Here is a 15619-nt window from a genome sequence, read left to right as displayed (position 1 = left end):
TCAGTTTTTTCCTGATGCCCATTTCTGTGTTTTCTCATAATCCCAGTCTTCACCCTTGTTGGTACTTCCCTGTAAGCCCCATTTCCCTGTGTTTATTTTCTACTGGTACACCTTCACTTCTTCAGCCAGCCCTAGGATGTTTACTGCAATATGCTGTGCCCATATACTTCCCAATTCTTTGTGCCATCTGTTTGATTTTTCTAGTTCTTAATTACAGTGCCTGTTACTAGCTGGAAGCTAAGCAGAGGCCGTACCCCTGCAGGTCTGTTCCCAGCCCTGAGATTACGGGTGGGGGCAATTAGTAGTATCATTCCTTTTAGCAAATGGTGCTTTAAGATCTGTTTCTGTGGCTGCTCTCCTGTGCTCATCTGTTCCCCCCACTTTCCTTTTTGAAGTTAGGAACAAGACATATTTTGGAAACTATGAAGGCTGCAGGGCATCATATCGACACACTGTTTCTGTGTGGTGGGCTGAGCAAGAACCCTCTCTTTGTGCAGATGCATGCTGACATTACTGGTAAGTTAGAGGAAGTGCGGGGAAAGGGGTGTAAACTGCTTTATTTTAGGTGGTTAAATACTTTGTCTTTGGAAAAATAAATACTTTCTTTATATAGAACTGTATTTTGCTGGTTGGCCAAAAAGTGTGTAATGAAATGTTACTTCCTGCAAGACTGGATTTCCTGAAATTTAAAGACATTTGAATAACACAGAGATGCGGTGCAAGTAAAGCTCCATCCATGCCTCATATTGTTAGGGACAATTTCTCCAGACTTCTGGAGAAATCTCCAGCATGATTTCCAATTTGTGGATCTTAGACTTACAGGTTTTTTAAGAAAGTACAATTGAATAAATACAAGACCTTTGCATGGATTTTTTAAAACCAGTATGTATAAATTATATGTCAGAGATTTTTCTCACTATCAGATTTTTATTTTTAAAAATTATTTAAAATGTTCTGTAGAAATTATTTCATTCAGTCATGTTACAAGAAGTTCATTCATTGAGGATGATGCCCAGTATATTTTGTGAGCATGTTTGGCATAAGATGTGTTTTACTAAAACCTCTATTAGCTTCATCCTGTTTGAATTCTGTTGGACTTCTGACACTTTCTGCTCATGCTGGACATTGTATCCATTATATAGAATAATTCTTTTCTGAATTAATTCCGTGTCTGTATCATTAATATGGTTTAGGAGACAATTTCTGGATCCTTGCTCCTGCATGGTGTTGCATTTGGTTTTGTAGAATTCCTGATGGGTGGAAGGTCCTGGGTATATGATTCATTACAAGAGGAGATCTCAGGCTTCCACAGTATTTTTGGTCTCCCTTTAGCCTGTGTTTGTTGGGCATCTTAGTACACCTGTGAGTCAGCTGAACATACTTCTAAAGATGTGGAAAAAAACCCCTAAATTTAGTTTGAAGGACTACAGAGAAACTTTGAATGATGTGTATTTTGCATATCTTTCAAATTAAGACCAGCTGAGCTGTCATGAATAAAGTTTAAAGCTCAGATCTGGGGCATTTGGTCTGGAGACCTGACTTGCCCTAACATCAAACCACACATCATAACCTTGATGCAGAAGGGAAGATGAAAATATGCTTTATGTACTTACCTGAGATGAAAACAAATGGAGAAGGAAAAATCACAATGCATATTGACCTTAAAATTCACTAAATAGTCAAAGGGATGCTTTCTGTTTGTGAAAAATGATGTTGTCAAGTGCATGCCTTTCCTTATATAACTCAAATGTTTTAGGTGAATTTCAGTTACGTGTAGAGTTGGGATGCTGGTTCATGATGTGTAAGATAAAAGATCTGTGAAAAGGTATTCTGATTAAAATGTAATCAGAAGTTCTTTGACTGTAACTAATGGCCAAGTACAATTCAGCACAAAAAGGCCTTTTTGCAGTCTGGAGTTCTCCCCCATTTGTAAAATCAGTGACTGACAAGGGATGTCAGAGTTCATCTAACTGAAATGCTCTCAGTTGTGTTGAACTCATTAGAGCCTATCAGATAAAATAACTAACATTCCAGGATCAATCCCCCATTCTTTCCTGAAAAGAAAAAAATCTGAATATATTATTGTTAGCTGCAAATGCCCATGACTCAGCCATGCAGACATCCAATAGATAATTTTGCAGGCCACTTGTATCTTGATCTTTTTGTTTGCCTGGTAAGAATTCTGTATTCATCCTGACGATGCGGGAAATGTGCAGTAAATTTTAGAGCACGCTGAAAATTGCTTACTGCTTCAACGCCTGGCGAACAGCAGTGCAGCTGTAAACTTGAGTGTGATATTCTCTGTTCCAAGTTGACCCAAGTCCTGAGCTGAGGTCCATCTGAACCAGAGTGACTGATCCTACTCTAATATTTTTAAGGTGGATTTATTTGGTCAAAGAAATTTAAGGGATGCTGTAATTATACTAGTTTGCTGTTAGTAGTCATTTCAGCAATCAAAGAAGGCCTCACTGGATCCACTGTCTTTCACCATCACTCTGCCTGTGCTAACCGTAGGAGGAAATGGCATAAAGACTACTGTGGCACCTTTATGTCATTGAGAGTCAATGGTAAAGAGCCTTACACTGGTGGAATAGTGCAAAGTTAGCATAATGTAAGTGGGTGCTTGGGGGACAAGGTGAATTTGCTTTGTGTCAATAATTGTTTCTGATACTAATGATTTTATTCTCATTTTGAAAAGTGTGTATTTGCCTTTTGCTCTGTAGGAGTTGTTCATGGCTCACTTTAGATCTTCCTCCAAATTTCTAATTCTAATTCTAATTCTAATAGCTCCTTCTAATCTTACAGTTGGCCCTAGGAGCAGCATTTTTTAGGGCATAATATCATTGAGGCTATTCACAGAAGGAAACCCTCCTCCCACCACTGTGTTGCATCATCATTCATTGAATGAAATTATCTCAGTAATGGAAATTCAGACACATGCCAAATACTGTAGGAATATTAAATTCGTTGGCTTAGTGAGGATGAACATCTAAAGCGTAGCTAGAAAAGTATTTAGACTTACGCTATTGTTTTAGATTTTTTAAGGAGAATTAAGAAAGCAGGCCATTTTTATTTATTACTCTTTTTCCTGCAGTTTTTACATTAATAATACAGGTCTTAGAAAACTTTGTGTGAACGAAGGGAAAGTACGTTCATGACAGTACCCATGCGTGATGAAACAATCATTTTTAATTCTACTTCAGAATATATATTGAGTTTGTTCGTTTTTCCAGTGTTTTAATCTTGTTTATGAATGTCTTGCATAATTTGGAAGACAAGATTTCTCTTACGATTTCATACATAGCTTGTGAAAGTTTACTACTCATATTTTCATGTCTTCCAGCAAAACCAGACTGGCTTTGTTGGCTATATACTTAAAAACAAACACACATAATCTTTTTGTTTGTTGCAAAAGAAACAAAAAGGATGCCACCTCGTTTTCCCCTAGAGGTCAACTTTTAATAGGCACCTGGGTTTGGAGGGTGTGGGTAACAGGTTTATACCAAGCCCTTTAAGATAAATAGCCAGTGTCAGAGATCTGGGGCTGTGTTCTTTGTATGCTTTGTGTATTTTGCTGAAATTGTTTTATTTAAATTTTGCATTTTTCTTGGAGCCTTGAACCACAGAGCAGGGAGATTTACATGAATCTACAGTAAATGAACTGTAGACCTCTGAATGGAGTTGTGAACATGGTTTTCAAGTCCCTTTTGATTTCTTTTTTTTTGTATTTTTTGCTTTAATTATTTACTGTGCCACTAGTGCAGTACTGCTATATGCTTCCTAACAGAGGCATGGCTTTTTCTTGTATAGGCAAGCCTGTTGTCCTGTCCAAAGAAGTGGAGTCTGTTTTGGTGGGTGCTGCTGTTCTTGGAGCTTGTGCTTCTAGGGATTTTGCGTCTATACAGGTATGCAGTACTGATTTTTTTTTTTTTGTGTCAGTTTTAATGCATTTTACACTTTGACATTTGGCACCATGCACAGACTTTAATTCAAGTGGAAAAGTTTGTATCTTCTGCACAGCTGGACAAGAGCCAGCATTGCTTTCTTTCCACCATTTTTTAAACTCCATGTGTTATTTAGGAGTATTGAAGATTCATTTGTCTTTTGACTGTAGGGACATGCAGGTAGAAGCTGCTGTCTATGAAGTTAGGCCATGTAATTTTACAGACAAAAAAAGGAATTTGGCAAGGCTGTGATCCTGCAAGAAGGTCACACTTTCATCTCAGTTATATTTGGCCTACTCTTCTTCCTTCATATTGAGGAATGTTAAACACAAGAACCAACATAGCACTATTTATGCAGTAAAAAAACGACACACCTATACTCCTTGTCTTGCCCACAGTGAATGCAGACTTAATAAGGAGGATGGCACTTCATGTTTATTCATGTTATTTCAATCCATTAACAGTTGAAAAAGTAGCAGTAGGGCTTTTATGTTCAGTGGATCAGCCAAAGCACGGCTTAGTTTCATTTATAAAAACAACAGTAGTATACAGAAACCTGAAGAGGGTCTGAATGCCCAAAATAGTATGTGTTTTCCCACCTGTCAGTTCCACTGGTATAAGACATGTCCTCTCCTCATGCTACACAAGGACACTAAGCAGTACATTGCATTCACTTCATCAAAATTATTTATCAAGATGGTCCCTATGGTGCCTATCAGGCACAGATCTTTGCAGATGAAATTGTGCACAAACACCAGAACGTATTTTCTGAATAGGGGGTCAGCTTCCCAGCCCAGTTAAATTGACACAGTTCCACTGGAATCAATGAACAGCACAACATAAGCTGAGGAACTGGACCGTGTCTGGCATTTTTCCAGATATGAAACTTCCAAATGTGAATAGACTACAGTGCGCTCTAGGTTAGCAGGAAGAGCAGTTTCCTTTCATAAGAATTTTCCATTAAAGCTAATCCCATTGCAACAAATATATAGTACAATATATATCTGTATTTAATAATTCTAGTTCTTGTAAGGAGGACTTGTTTTGATACATGTAATTTCAGTAGCAGCATTTGGTGACGGGACTTCATATTTAATTCTTACTCTTCTGTTAATCTTCTGCCTTCAAATACACAGATATATCCTTCCAAGTTTAAGATGTTTTGCACTATTAGGTAATAATTGAACAATTCAAAATTTATTTCATTAAGTCTTTCTTCATAAGCATTAGAAAAATCTAATGCTGTGAAATTTTCTGTGATGTGTTTTTATATAATTTTGGTATATTCATTTACCTTTAGTTTTTAACCCTGCCTTTATGTATAAAAATATTTCAGCAGCATATCCAATAATTTCAGAACAGATATATATATTTTATACATATGTACATATATGTCAGTCTGCATAGCACACTCCTTCCAAAATCTTTTTCAGTGAAACTAGATCTTTTGAACCAGTCACGTTACAGACTTTTTCATTTGAGAAGTGTTTACTCTTTTACTGTTATGATATGTCAGGGTATTCCTTTCTCTTTGGCTATAGGAATGTGTTTTGGCTTGTCATAAGTATTGCGCAGGTTCTGTGGGTCTCCCTGGAGTAAACTTCTCCTAAAAACTTACCTGTGAGTGTTGGGAACTGGATTGGATGATTCCTTGTGCTCCCTTCCCATCTTCACCTGCACCAAATAAGTTAATACTAGTACATTAAGAAAAATAATAAATACAAATGTCAATCCAGTGCCTCAGCACAGCAGAAGGAGTCTGATTTCCCAAATGCAGCCTCTGCCTTTTTCAGTGCTCCAGCAGCTATTTGTGCAACATCTGGTTCCAAGGGTTTTGCTAGTCAGCAGGAGAATTTCCTTTTGTTTCACTGAGTTACAGGTTAAGCCCATGGGCTTCCCTCGGATATCTCTGAAACAGAAAGGGGAAAGTAGTTTGGAAACTACTGCTATTATACATCCCACTGGGCATTTGTAGCATGTTTCTTTCCATCGTACTGCCTGCGGTGATCACTGAGAGACAGGTGAGGTCCTGAATCCTATCCAGGATGCTGCAACATCTCTGCAGAGTGAAGAAACCACCCACTAAGTGTTTTGGCTTGCTTACTTAATCTTAGAAGATTGTTGTTAAAGAGGTGCCACCTATGGCAGTAGCAATTGTGTCATGCAGCAAATATTATAGATTATGTAAAATTAGTTTTTAAATATTTCAGCTACATGAAATCAAGAAAAAAGAAAGTGAAAAAAGAGAGTCTTTTGGGGGATGGGGGAACGTAAATGCGTATCTAGTATTGCAGTTCTATAGCCTTATTTTACATTTATTTTTCTACCACATCTTCCAAAACAAACCTTACTCAGAGGTGTTGCTGCAAGTGCTCAGCATTGTTGTAGACTCTGCAAATAATAGAAGTTATTATCTGTCCTCTCAATACATGGTTTATGCTTAAATATTGTGCTTTCCAAAGCTTGTTGGTTGCTCAGCCTAATAGTAATGGAGAAAATAGTGTGTTTTTTACCCTCTTTTCTTATGTCTGTGTTTGTTTGAAGAGGAATTTTTACTGTATTTGTCCTAGTGATTTTGGTCACATTTCTCAATCATTTTTGGACATTTCCGCTCAATGTCAAAATCAAAATGTTTAAAAGTTATTTGGTTTTCATGGGTTGGCTCAAAATCACTTCTGATAATCTTAGTCCGGCTTTCACAACCTCTGCTGACAAAAGGACCGGCTGCTGAACAGACATGTGAAAGCCACTAGTGATAGGCAATAGTAGTAGTGCTGCCAGGCCTCTGCCAGGGAGTCTCATATGGAGACATATGCATGTGTGCTGCGTAGTATGTACACAGTGAGTGATGCTTTAGGGAACTGGTGGGACTGCGGAGCAGGGCTGTTCTTGTGTCTGAATGCTAAATCAGATGCTTTGGGGATGTAATGTGCATAAGACCTGCTTGTGCATTCTGTCGATGTGGGGGTTTGGGGGCATGGGGCAGCCAAATCAGAACCCCTGCTCCAGCAGTCTGCTCTCCACTCAGGAAATATGGACACACAGAGAAGATCCTCAAAATCTCCCAGGGCATCACCTTTCAATAGAGGAAAGAAAAGATGGGTCATTGAGGGAAGACCCAACTCTATGGTAACCTTATATAGTAATTAGAGTTAGGCTTTATTTAGTGTACGATTAAGAAATGCATTGGAATTGGATGGTATGTCCTTAGGGGTAAAGTATGGGGATGTGGTGGTTGCTGTTACTCTCATACTCCTATACTATTCTGATGGTTAGTCCTGTGGCATTCCATCATTGGGATTTGGAAATGGGGAAGTGTCTGCTTCAGAGACATTTTGGAGGTTTGTTTTTCCAAGGACAGGCAGCTTACTTACATACACATCGCTGTATTATGAACAGTCAGAAGTGTATGTGAGACAACAGGATTCTCACCCATCACTTTCTTGAGCAATTGGCCATAGTGGCTGGAACACTAATGAGCTTTTCCTCTCACAAAGAAACAAGTTTGCTCTCCCAAGGAAATGAGCACCAATGTACCTCCTGTCTTCTTCCCCTTTCTATAATACAGCAGAGACTATTTGTAGGATGCAGCATTTTGTTCTAATTCTCAATTCTCATATATTTTTATTCTTATTTTCAGTGATTTGTGGAGTAAAGGTTTTCATGCTTTCTGTTGACCACATCCATATTAGTACCAAAATTCTCAGTATGCTGAGCTTTTGCAAAGAAACATTGGAAATGAAGATTATTGCAAAATTTGTAGCCATGCAGGTTAATTTGCTAGATTCTGGTGTGGTTTTAAAAGCTCAAGCCCCTTGAAGCTGCAATTTCATCTTTAGGTAATTCTATCAAGGAAAGATTTATAACCTCCATCTCTCATGCCTGGTCACCATATGTTGTTGCTTCAAAGAATGTTGACTTCCCTATTTTCCTCTTCATTTACTCTCTCTGAATTTTTCTCCTCTGTGGTAAAACTGAATTAAAGCAATTGGTCTATCCAAAAAAAAAAAAAAAAGAATATGCAGTGTGGTGAATTATTCCCCATTTCATCTTTGGTTTATTTAGTCTCTAGAATCTCTGGAAAGGCGAGAAAAATCTTGTGAATTTCTTCTTGCAGTTTGGGTTATCTTTTCATTTGCCCCTACAAATGCTACACCTTTTTTCCTTTAGTGGTTTTGTTATATTTTGATTGTTGTGCCTATGAACCATAGCACAGCCTGGCTGAGCCAAAGAAGACAGTACTGTGTAACTAGTATGACATAAGGATTCTTGAAATATGCACTGTATTTTGGAGGGTTTGATTTTTGAAATATGTGCTGCACTGAATGAAATAACCTTAACATTGCTGGCTTAGATGGGTCAATTTATTGCTTCTAGCCATTCCTTTCATGCTGAGCAGCAGGATCCTGGTTTTCTATGTGATTGTTTCTGTAGTAAAAATATAGTTTCCGGTTTAGCAAGCCAGCAATTCCTTCTCAGTAAAAATGTTCAATAAATAAATGTCAAAGTTTCCAGTATATCCTCGTTACTCTGCCTCACTTGTATGTAATTGAAAATGGGAAGAAGGTGCTGTTTGATTTGGCAGTCATCCAGATCTTTTTTTTGATAACGCACTCTTTGGGATAAAGCGGTACACCAGGGAACAGGATTATTGCCTTATAAAATCCTGCAGCCCACTGACTATTCCTTAATTGCATATTAAAACAATTAATAAAATTACCTGTATGAAACCAGATTACCAGATTTATTTTGGATTTGCTCTCTTAACGTGGGTCATTGTTACTGGCCAATACAGAAAAGAAGAAACTTTGTATGATTTACTATAATACATTTTACTAATAATGCTCTGTAATCAGCCTTCTGTAATAATTTTTGCTTTAAAACATTGAGCCAGAAATTAGAGTCTACATGACTACAAGATTTTTCAGGTATAAAATTGACTTTTAAGGGAGGTGTAGTCTTTTCTTTGTTAGTTTTGGTTTTTATGCAAGTTGGTGGTATATCCTGCAAAAAGATAGGGAAAAGCTTTTTTCATTGTTTTTATAAAGCAGATTGGAGGTATAAAATTAGCCAGATTCTATAGAGAGAGGTATTAGGTAATTACCTAATGTGGATTAGCTGAATTATTTAGCAGCAGTAGCAGCTGAGCAAGTGAAGTGCCCCTTAGGCACAATTTGCATCCCTGGAAGCAGCCCTAGGAGCTATGTGGACCAAGGTCACATGGCTCGCCTTCAAGATAATGGACATAGAAGCCATAACCATGAGGGAGATATATTACAGACAGGGGCTTGAAGTTGTGATGGTACAGTTGAAAAGATTAACTTATAACTCTGTACTAAAGGGTCTTGAAAGTTTTGTTTGTGCACTGCTTGATTATGCTTAATTTAATGAACAACATCTCTCGGTTGTCTAAGGAAGTTGTTGCATGGTATAGCATAGAGGATGAAATCAAATAACAAAATCCACAGATAATACAAGGTTTTATAAAAATCAGCGAGGAAGAACATGCGATATTCAGTGTATTCACCTCCTAACAATGAAAATATTACAGACTATAATGGATGTAAAGAAGTTCTTTACTGCAACAGTTAGTCCACAACCTTGGTAATGAACCAACTGGCAATTGCAAATAGACAACATTTCATAGGAACACCCATAAATAGTACTGGGACATGCTCAACATTTCTGCTGACAGAACTGGAGGGGATTAGGCTATTTCCATTTCTGGATCAGGCAGTCCCTGGTGTAATTTTGTTCCGCTTATTTCAATGAACGTGCTTCAGTTGACAATCTGATCCTCTATTCCTTTTCCAAAGCATTACCTGTCAGGTCATGGATTGAAATTAATACAAGCGTCTTGTTGATTTCCATATTTTCAAAAGCAAGAACTGAGTGAAAGATCAGGGAGGGGATTGTTTTTTCCTTAGAAATGGTAATAACTTGGGAAATCAAAAGAGGAAATAAAATGACTTCTCCCTCTTGAGTTAGGGAATGTTGCCTTCCCTCATCTCATTAAAAATTTAAAGCACTCTTGTTTTTGAGCAGGGTGAATTAGTAATTAAGTGCTATAATCAACTTGTGTAAACATAATATTGAAGGAGAGCAGCAAATTAATCATTTTGTTGGCTTGACTTACCCAATTAATGCACCTTTTAGTAAAGGCCTTCCTGCCATGTTGGGATGTTTTTTTTTTTTCTCCTGTTCCTTTAATCAGAGGATTTGGGAAAGGCGGAGGAAGGAGATGGTTTTTCTTAGGCACCATGCTGTACACAAGGAGTGTGTTAGAGTGCTGTGATCTTGCCTTCCTTGTCTTCAAAAGCTCCAAATTTGTATGTGTACAGTTTAAGCCCAAGGTTTAGCAGAGACGATCCTTGGGCAAGGCTGCGTGACAGCTTTTGCTTTTCTGAGTAGTGTTTTGGCTGAGTATGGCCTCTTCATCTAAGTGATTTTTAAAAAATTCCTTCCTGGATGTGTATATCATCAGTCTCAGTTGACAGGACATGTGCTCCATAAGAAAATTACTTTAAATGTCAGTACATAGCTTATATACCTACTGTTAGAGACATATTCTAGTGGTGAAAAGAGCTGAATCGTCACAGTCCATTCATTTGTTGTTCTCTCATTTCTGACTGACAGCAAAGTTATCAAGGGATGTCATGGACATTTCCTGATGTGGACTCTACTGCTTACTGAGCGCCAAACTGCCTTCCCCAGAAGCAGCTAAGATGTTCAATGACTGTGGAGTATACTTGCAACTAACCAGGCCTGGACTCAAAAGCAGTGACTTGGCAATAGAAGAACTCTGTCCCTTTACCTCTTTCCTTGGTGTTTAGACACTGAAATACATCTTTGCCTAATTGAAAGGTTTGGGTTTTTTTTCTTGCATAATAAAGTTAGATTCAATATGGCATGCCTAAAACCACCATGATACCGGCAATGCCTCTGGCTTTTGTATAGAGTCAGCTGCCTTCTTACCAGAAATCTTTAGAGAAATATAGATGAGAGAGAAAAATTAACAGGCAGTGATTTGATGGCTACTCTCCAGTTCCTTGTGGCCTAGTGTTTATGGTACAAAGAGTGCCTTTTTAGTTAGCATATTTTGGCCTTACTGTCAGAAGTCTTTGCAGTAAGGGTAAAAAGCAGATGAATCACAACTACTCTTTTGCCCTAAGGATGATCCTTCTGTATTAAAGCTGAGAAATATAAATGCTTGTCTGTCTCTGCCAAGCACAGAATGAGCTTTCAATCAGTTTCAGTGTGATTTTTTTTTTTTCACTTTTCAAGCCACAATAAATATACAGCAGCATTTCTACTTTCTTTCAGCTGACTTCAGTGGACAGTATTTCCGTATGGTTGGAAATCCTCTCTTAGTGGGAGTTAGATCACACATACAAGCACCACCACCACCACTTAGAGAGTCAAACAGCTGAGATGTGCCTGTAGCTGGTAGCGTGATGCTTTCACAAAAGTGCTAAGAAAAGTGCCCTCTGTCTTGTTGCTGTTTACTGAAATGTGATACTGGTTGACATCTGTTGCCCTTCTCATTTGAGGACTGTTTGCTTTACTAACTTTAACATTTCCACATTGCTATGCTGTTGAAGTGCAGATACACAAATCTCCTTGGAGTCCCCAAGGTCCTTTTATGAGAAGCAGAGCTGCCATCATTTGATATCATCCCATCCCGCTGGCTGTGTTTTATATTGGAGTTGAGAGAAATAATGCTGTTGCTGTTAAATGTTCTTGGTGGAGTGCAATGGCTAATGCTATATGTTGTCATACATTTGATGTATTATCTGATCAGTACATGCTGTACGGTAGTATTTGGTTCATTGTCATGTTAGATGATTTATAGTCGGTTTATACCGCTTGAAATTATTACAGGTAGAAACTTGTCTAAGAAGGTGTCAAAGTTTGTTGTGGCAGGTCATATAGCTACTGAAATGACAAATGATCTTAGTACATAATAATAATGCAAAATTCTCAGTTAATGTAAATCAATATCACTCCAGGATTTCAGAGGAGTGACACCGGTTTACTCCAGTGCCCTGATCCAATCAAACACTTAGGTACATCATCTGACTTTCAAGTAGGCAAGAAGCTCAGTTGAAGATAAACAGGACTGCCCATGTGCTGAAGTACTTTACTGGATCAGAGCCCAAACAGGAATCTGACACACAGTTCACTGGTAGATGACACATCTTGAAATGATAAAGGCTATTACAGCTCTTGCAATGGGTTCATATTATTACCCATTCAGAAACAAGCTGTGGATGCTACAGGTAATAGGAGGATACAAAGGCGGTGTCTTTTGTTAAGTGCTGTCCTTTTGTGGAAACTTAGCATCCTCCATTTTAAATGTCGTCCAATACACAAATGTTCAGATTTGGAATTTCTCGGTAACTCCTTAATGACAAGGAAAGGCAGCTGCAGTAAGTCAGTGTAATATATTGACTATAACAGAACTACCCATTTACATTAGCTGAGTATTTGGCACAGAACTACCAAAGTTGGAGGCAGCAATCTCAGAAATCCAGTACATAAAGATGTGGCCATATTATTTTTCTAAAAGCAGGTGGTTTCATGAAATACCACACTAATGAAATAAAATGAAACATGGCCTTTTATTTGGGCATCAATGGAATGAGATGGGACACTGTGTGTTGGGATATCAATGTGACTTACCTGTTTATTAATTCTGTCTGAAAGTTGTGAGATTTTATTACATATTTTTTACGTTCATGAGGATGGACTGAAAGGGTAATAAGGACCTCTCAGATGATCGAATGACCAAAGAAATCTATTTAATTCACTGTCTTTATACTGAAGGTTCAGCCAACTTTGTGCATTGGCATAGCTCCATTGACTTCACCTGAGTTCTGTATCTTGCATGCACATACCCGATTACCATATTAGAAAAAAACATATGTATGCAAATACAGTCTCTTCTCTCTGTAGGCTCAATGTGTAGATCGTCATGCCTTTTAGCTTTTAATAAACTCACATCAGCTGATGTTGGCAAAGAATAAGGTTTAGTGTTTTGTTAATCTGCAGAAGTTGAGACTCTTACTAAACCAATGGTATTCTTCTCATCTGTCAGTAAGCGCAAGACCTGGCAAGCAGGAGAAGATATGTTGCCTAGAATAGTTCAGGTTCTGCTGCTGCATATTTTTGTAACAAACCATGAAATGACCATGGTAGAGTTTCTCTAAGGAGATGTACAAGTACAATTAGTTGATGCTTTTTCAAGCAGGCTAAGATCAGCTTGTAGAAGAAGTTCTATAATATCACAGCCTTCGAGTTTTTCTGGATTCCTGGCCCTGTCTTTTCTTCAGGAAAACCATAAATATGAGAAAACCATAAATGTGTCTTTAGAGTAGCTAGGTACTTTCTTTAAAATGTACTATGATCCATCTCCTTTCTATTTTAAGGACAGATTTTACCCACATACTCAGAGACATAGCTGAAGTCACTTGAACCTTAGACTCCCCTTCTTTCCAGGCCATTTAAGCAGGAAAAAGTGTGATAGCAATATTTTATAGTAAGGAAGAGTACAGAGGAGGATAGCATGGATCCTTTGTAACTGTCAGTAGCCAGTAAGGTCCTTTTCAGAGCATATCTTGCTTAAATGATGTTTGGGATGTCAAACAAGTTAAAGTCTCTCTGCCCTCACCTCTTCAATAGCTGAGCAGAACAACCTTCAAGTTATGCACTGGAGAATTGGAAACTCAATCTGGCTGCATTGTGAGATTAATTTTCCATCTGGGATTTGCACTCTTGCTATGTCAGCGCAGGGGATCAGACTGTTCTGTGGCAAAGCACAAGCATGTAGAGTCACAGCACTAGCTGTCTGAAATGCTTGAGGTTTTTTCCCAATAAATTTTTTGAAGGACATTATGATCACTTAGTTGTGGGATTTGTTGCCAGGGGTTGATACCACCAGGACATACTTTTGCCACCCTATATTTGAAGAAGTTCTATAACTTACATGTACTACCTTGCCTTTCTCCTAAAGATGTCTAGAGGGGGTTATTTCTCAAAATTTGCCCTTTCTGTATAGTTTAACGAGACTCTGTTTGCTCTGCTATCTAGGCATTTCCAATACATTTCATTTTATTGTGGTTAACAGTAAAGGCATTTTTCTTTATTCTCTTTCTCTATCATGGATCTGAAATGGTAGTAGGGAGACCCCATAACCTTTATTAGTTTTATTAGCAATAGAAGGCAGTTGCTTTATTAGCATACTGGCTTTCCTCATCCTCAGGATTAGAATCCAATTCTCATTCTCCTTTCTTTGTTCAGCTAAGTCATAGGTTCTTGTTTCCTTGGTTTCTTAGGTACAGACATATAACAACCACTCCCAACCCTTGCTTTCTTTCTTATTTTGAAGCAATTTATCACACCCACTGTGCTTAAACATTTCTGAGGCACAGTTTGATACTAGAAATTGGACAGTGACACGTACAGGGAATCCATATGAAATTGCTTCATGGCTCTGTTTTGTTTTTACTGGGACAAGTGTTCACATAACGATTAGCAAGACCATAATTGTCACTCTTGAGGGAAATACTGGCATAAAGTGTAACCACCAAATGGGCATGGAAAAGCATAAGTTGCAGATTTTTGCAGAAAGACACTCCTCCAGATGAGGGTTGAAAAACAGTAGAAGAACACGAATAAGGAGAACCGCTGTGCCCATATCTTATAACCAACATGCAATAACAGCTGCGCCTTTTAAGCGTGTATAAGCAGCAAAAGTGAGTTGGACTGTCAACTTTCACAAGTGCACTTTTCAGCTCAGAACAATTTATAGGGGATATGCTCAATGTGTAGTTCCCCTAGGGGCTGCATTCACCAGAGCATTACTAACCTTCTGTACATACATACATTTTGACCCATGGAGGGCCTGTTTGCCTGAGCACCTGCTATGAGTTACTCTTTTCTGCACAGCTTCCAAATAGTCATTTACCAAGTAGAAATCTTAGGGAGAAGTGTGGGTGTGGAAGTTCTGATGGGAGCACATTCTTTTGTGAAGGAACACAGTAAAGTGATGTGGCAATGCACTCCTCACTAAGCAGAGTGAGGAGTGGTTAGATTTCACCATGTCACTTCTTTTGGAGCTTTGGGAGCATAGGGGACCCTCCAAGGGAAAACACTCTGGAAAATAAAATAAATAAAATTTCTAATCAATATTTTCTCCCCTGAAGAATCCCTTCACAACAAGAATGTGTGTGGAGGGCTGTACCATCACCGAGTCCAGCCTCTTCCTCCCAAAACAGTGGAGTGGAGGATGATAATGTGTTGCATTTAGAAGGTCCCTTCATTGCCCAGTCCCATAGCTCAGAACTGAGTTAAATGCCTTGAATATATTCAGCAAAATATTGCTGAGTCTACAAGCCTTGCGTTAAACTCCTTTTGCTTTCAAAGTGCCTGATAAGACTTGATTTTTGCCTAGTTTCCCCAGACATGTGTCTTCCTATCTGTTGTCATGAAATCACTAACTTCTGCGAACTTTAAGTAGTTTACATATTGAATCCTGTATCTTTAGACTTGAGTGTCTTACAGCAGATAAATTGGATATGTGTTAGCCTCTAGGTTGAGAGCTGGCACGTAGCTTAGGTGAAAAAGATGAGTAATAGCCCTGAAGATGCTAAGCTGTTTGAAGCCCTTCTGGTAAA

General features: G+C 38.3%; 1 protein-coding gene across 14 annotated transcripts in view; it reads left to right on the top strand.

Moving 5' to 3' along the window:
• Nucleotides 1-15619, top strand: part of FGGY (FGGY carbohydrate kinase domain containing) — a 327922-nt gene that overhangs the window by 294758 nt on the left and 17545 nt on the right. For 10 of the 14 annotated variants that reach the window (XM_075097464.1, XM_075097457.1, XM_075097459.1 and 7 more), the window contains 2 exons: nucleotides 396-516; nucleotides 3811-3905. In XM_075097464.1, coding sequence (XP_074953565.1) covers nucleotides 396-516; nucleotides 3811-3905 — 216 coding nt within the window. Of the gene's footprint in view, nucleotides 1-395; nucleotides 517-3810; nucleotides 3906-10580; nucleotides 11262-15619 lie in introns of those variants that run through there. The other 4 variants (XM_075097460.1, XM_075097461.1, XM_075097467.1 and 1 more) reach the window with 2 other exon arrangements.

The sequence above is a fragment of the Phalacrocorax aristotelis genome, chromosome 6, assembly GCF_949628215.1.
Source record: "Phalacrocorax aristotelis chromosome 6, bGulAri2.1, whole genome shotgun sequence".
Lineage (NCBI taxonomy): Eukaryota > Metazoa > Chordata > Aves > Suliformes > Phalacrocoracidae > Phalacrocorax > Phalacrocorax aristotelis.
This window is presented reverse-complemented; position numbering and strand designations above follow the sequence as displayed.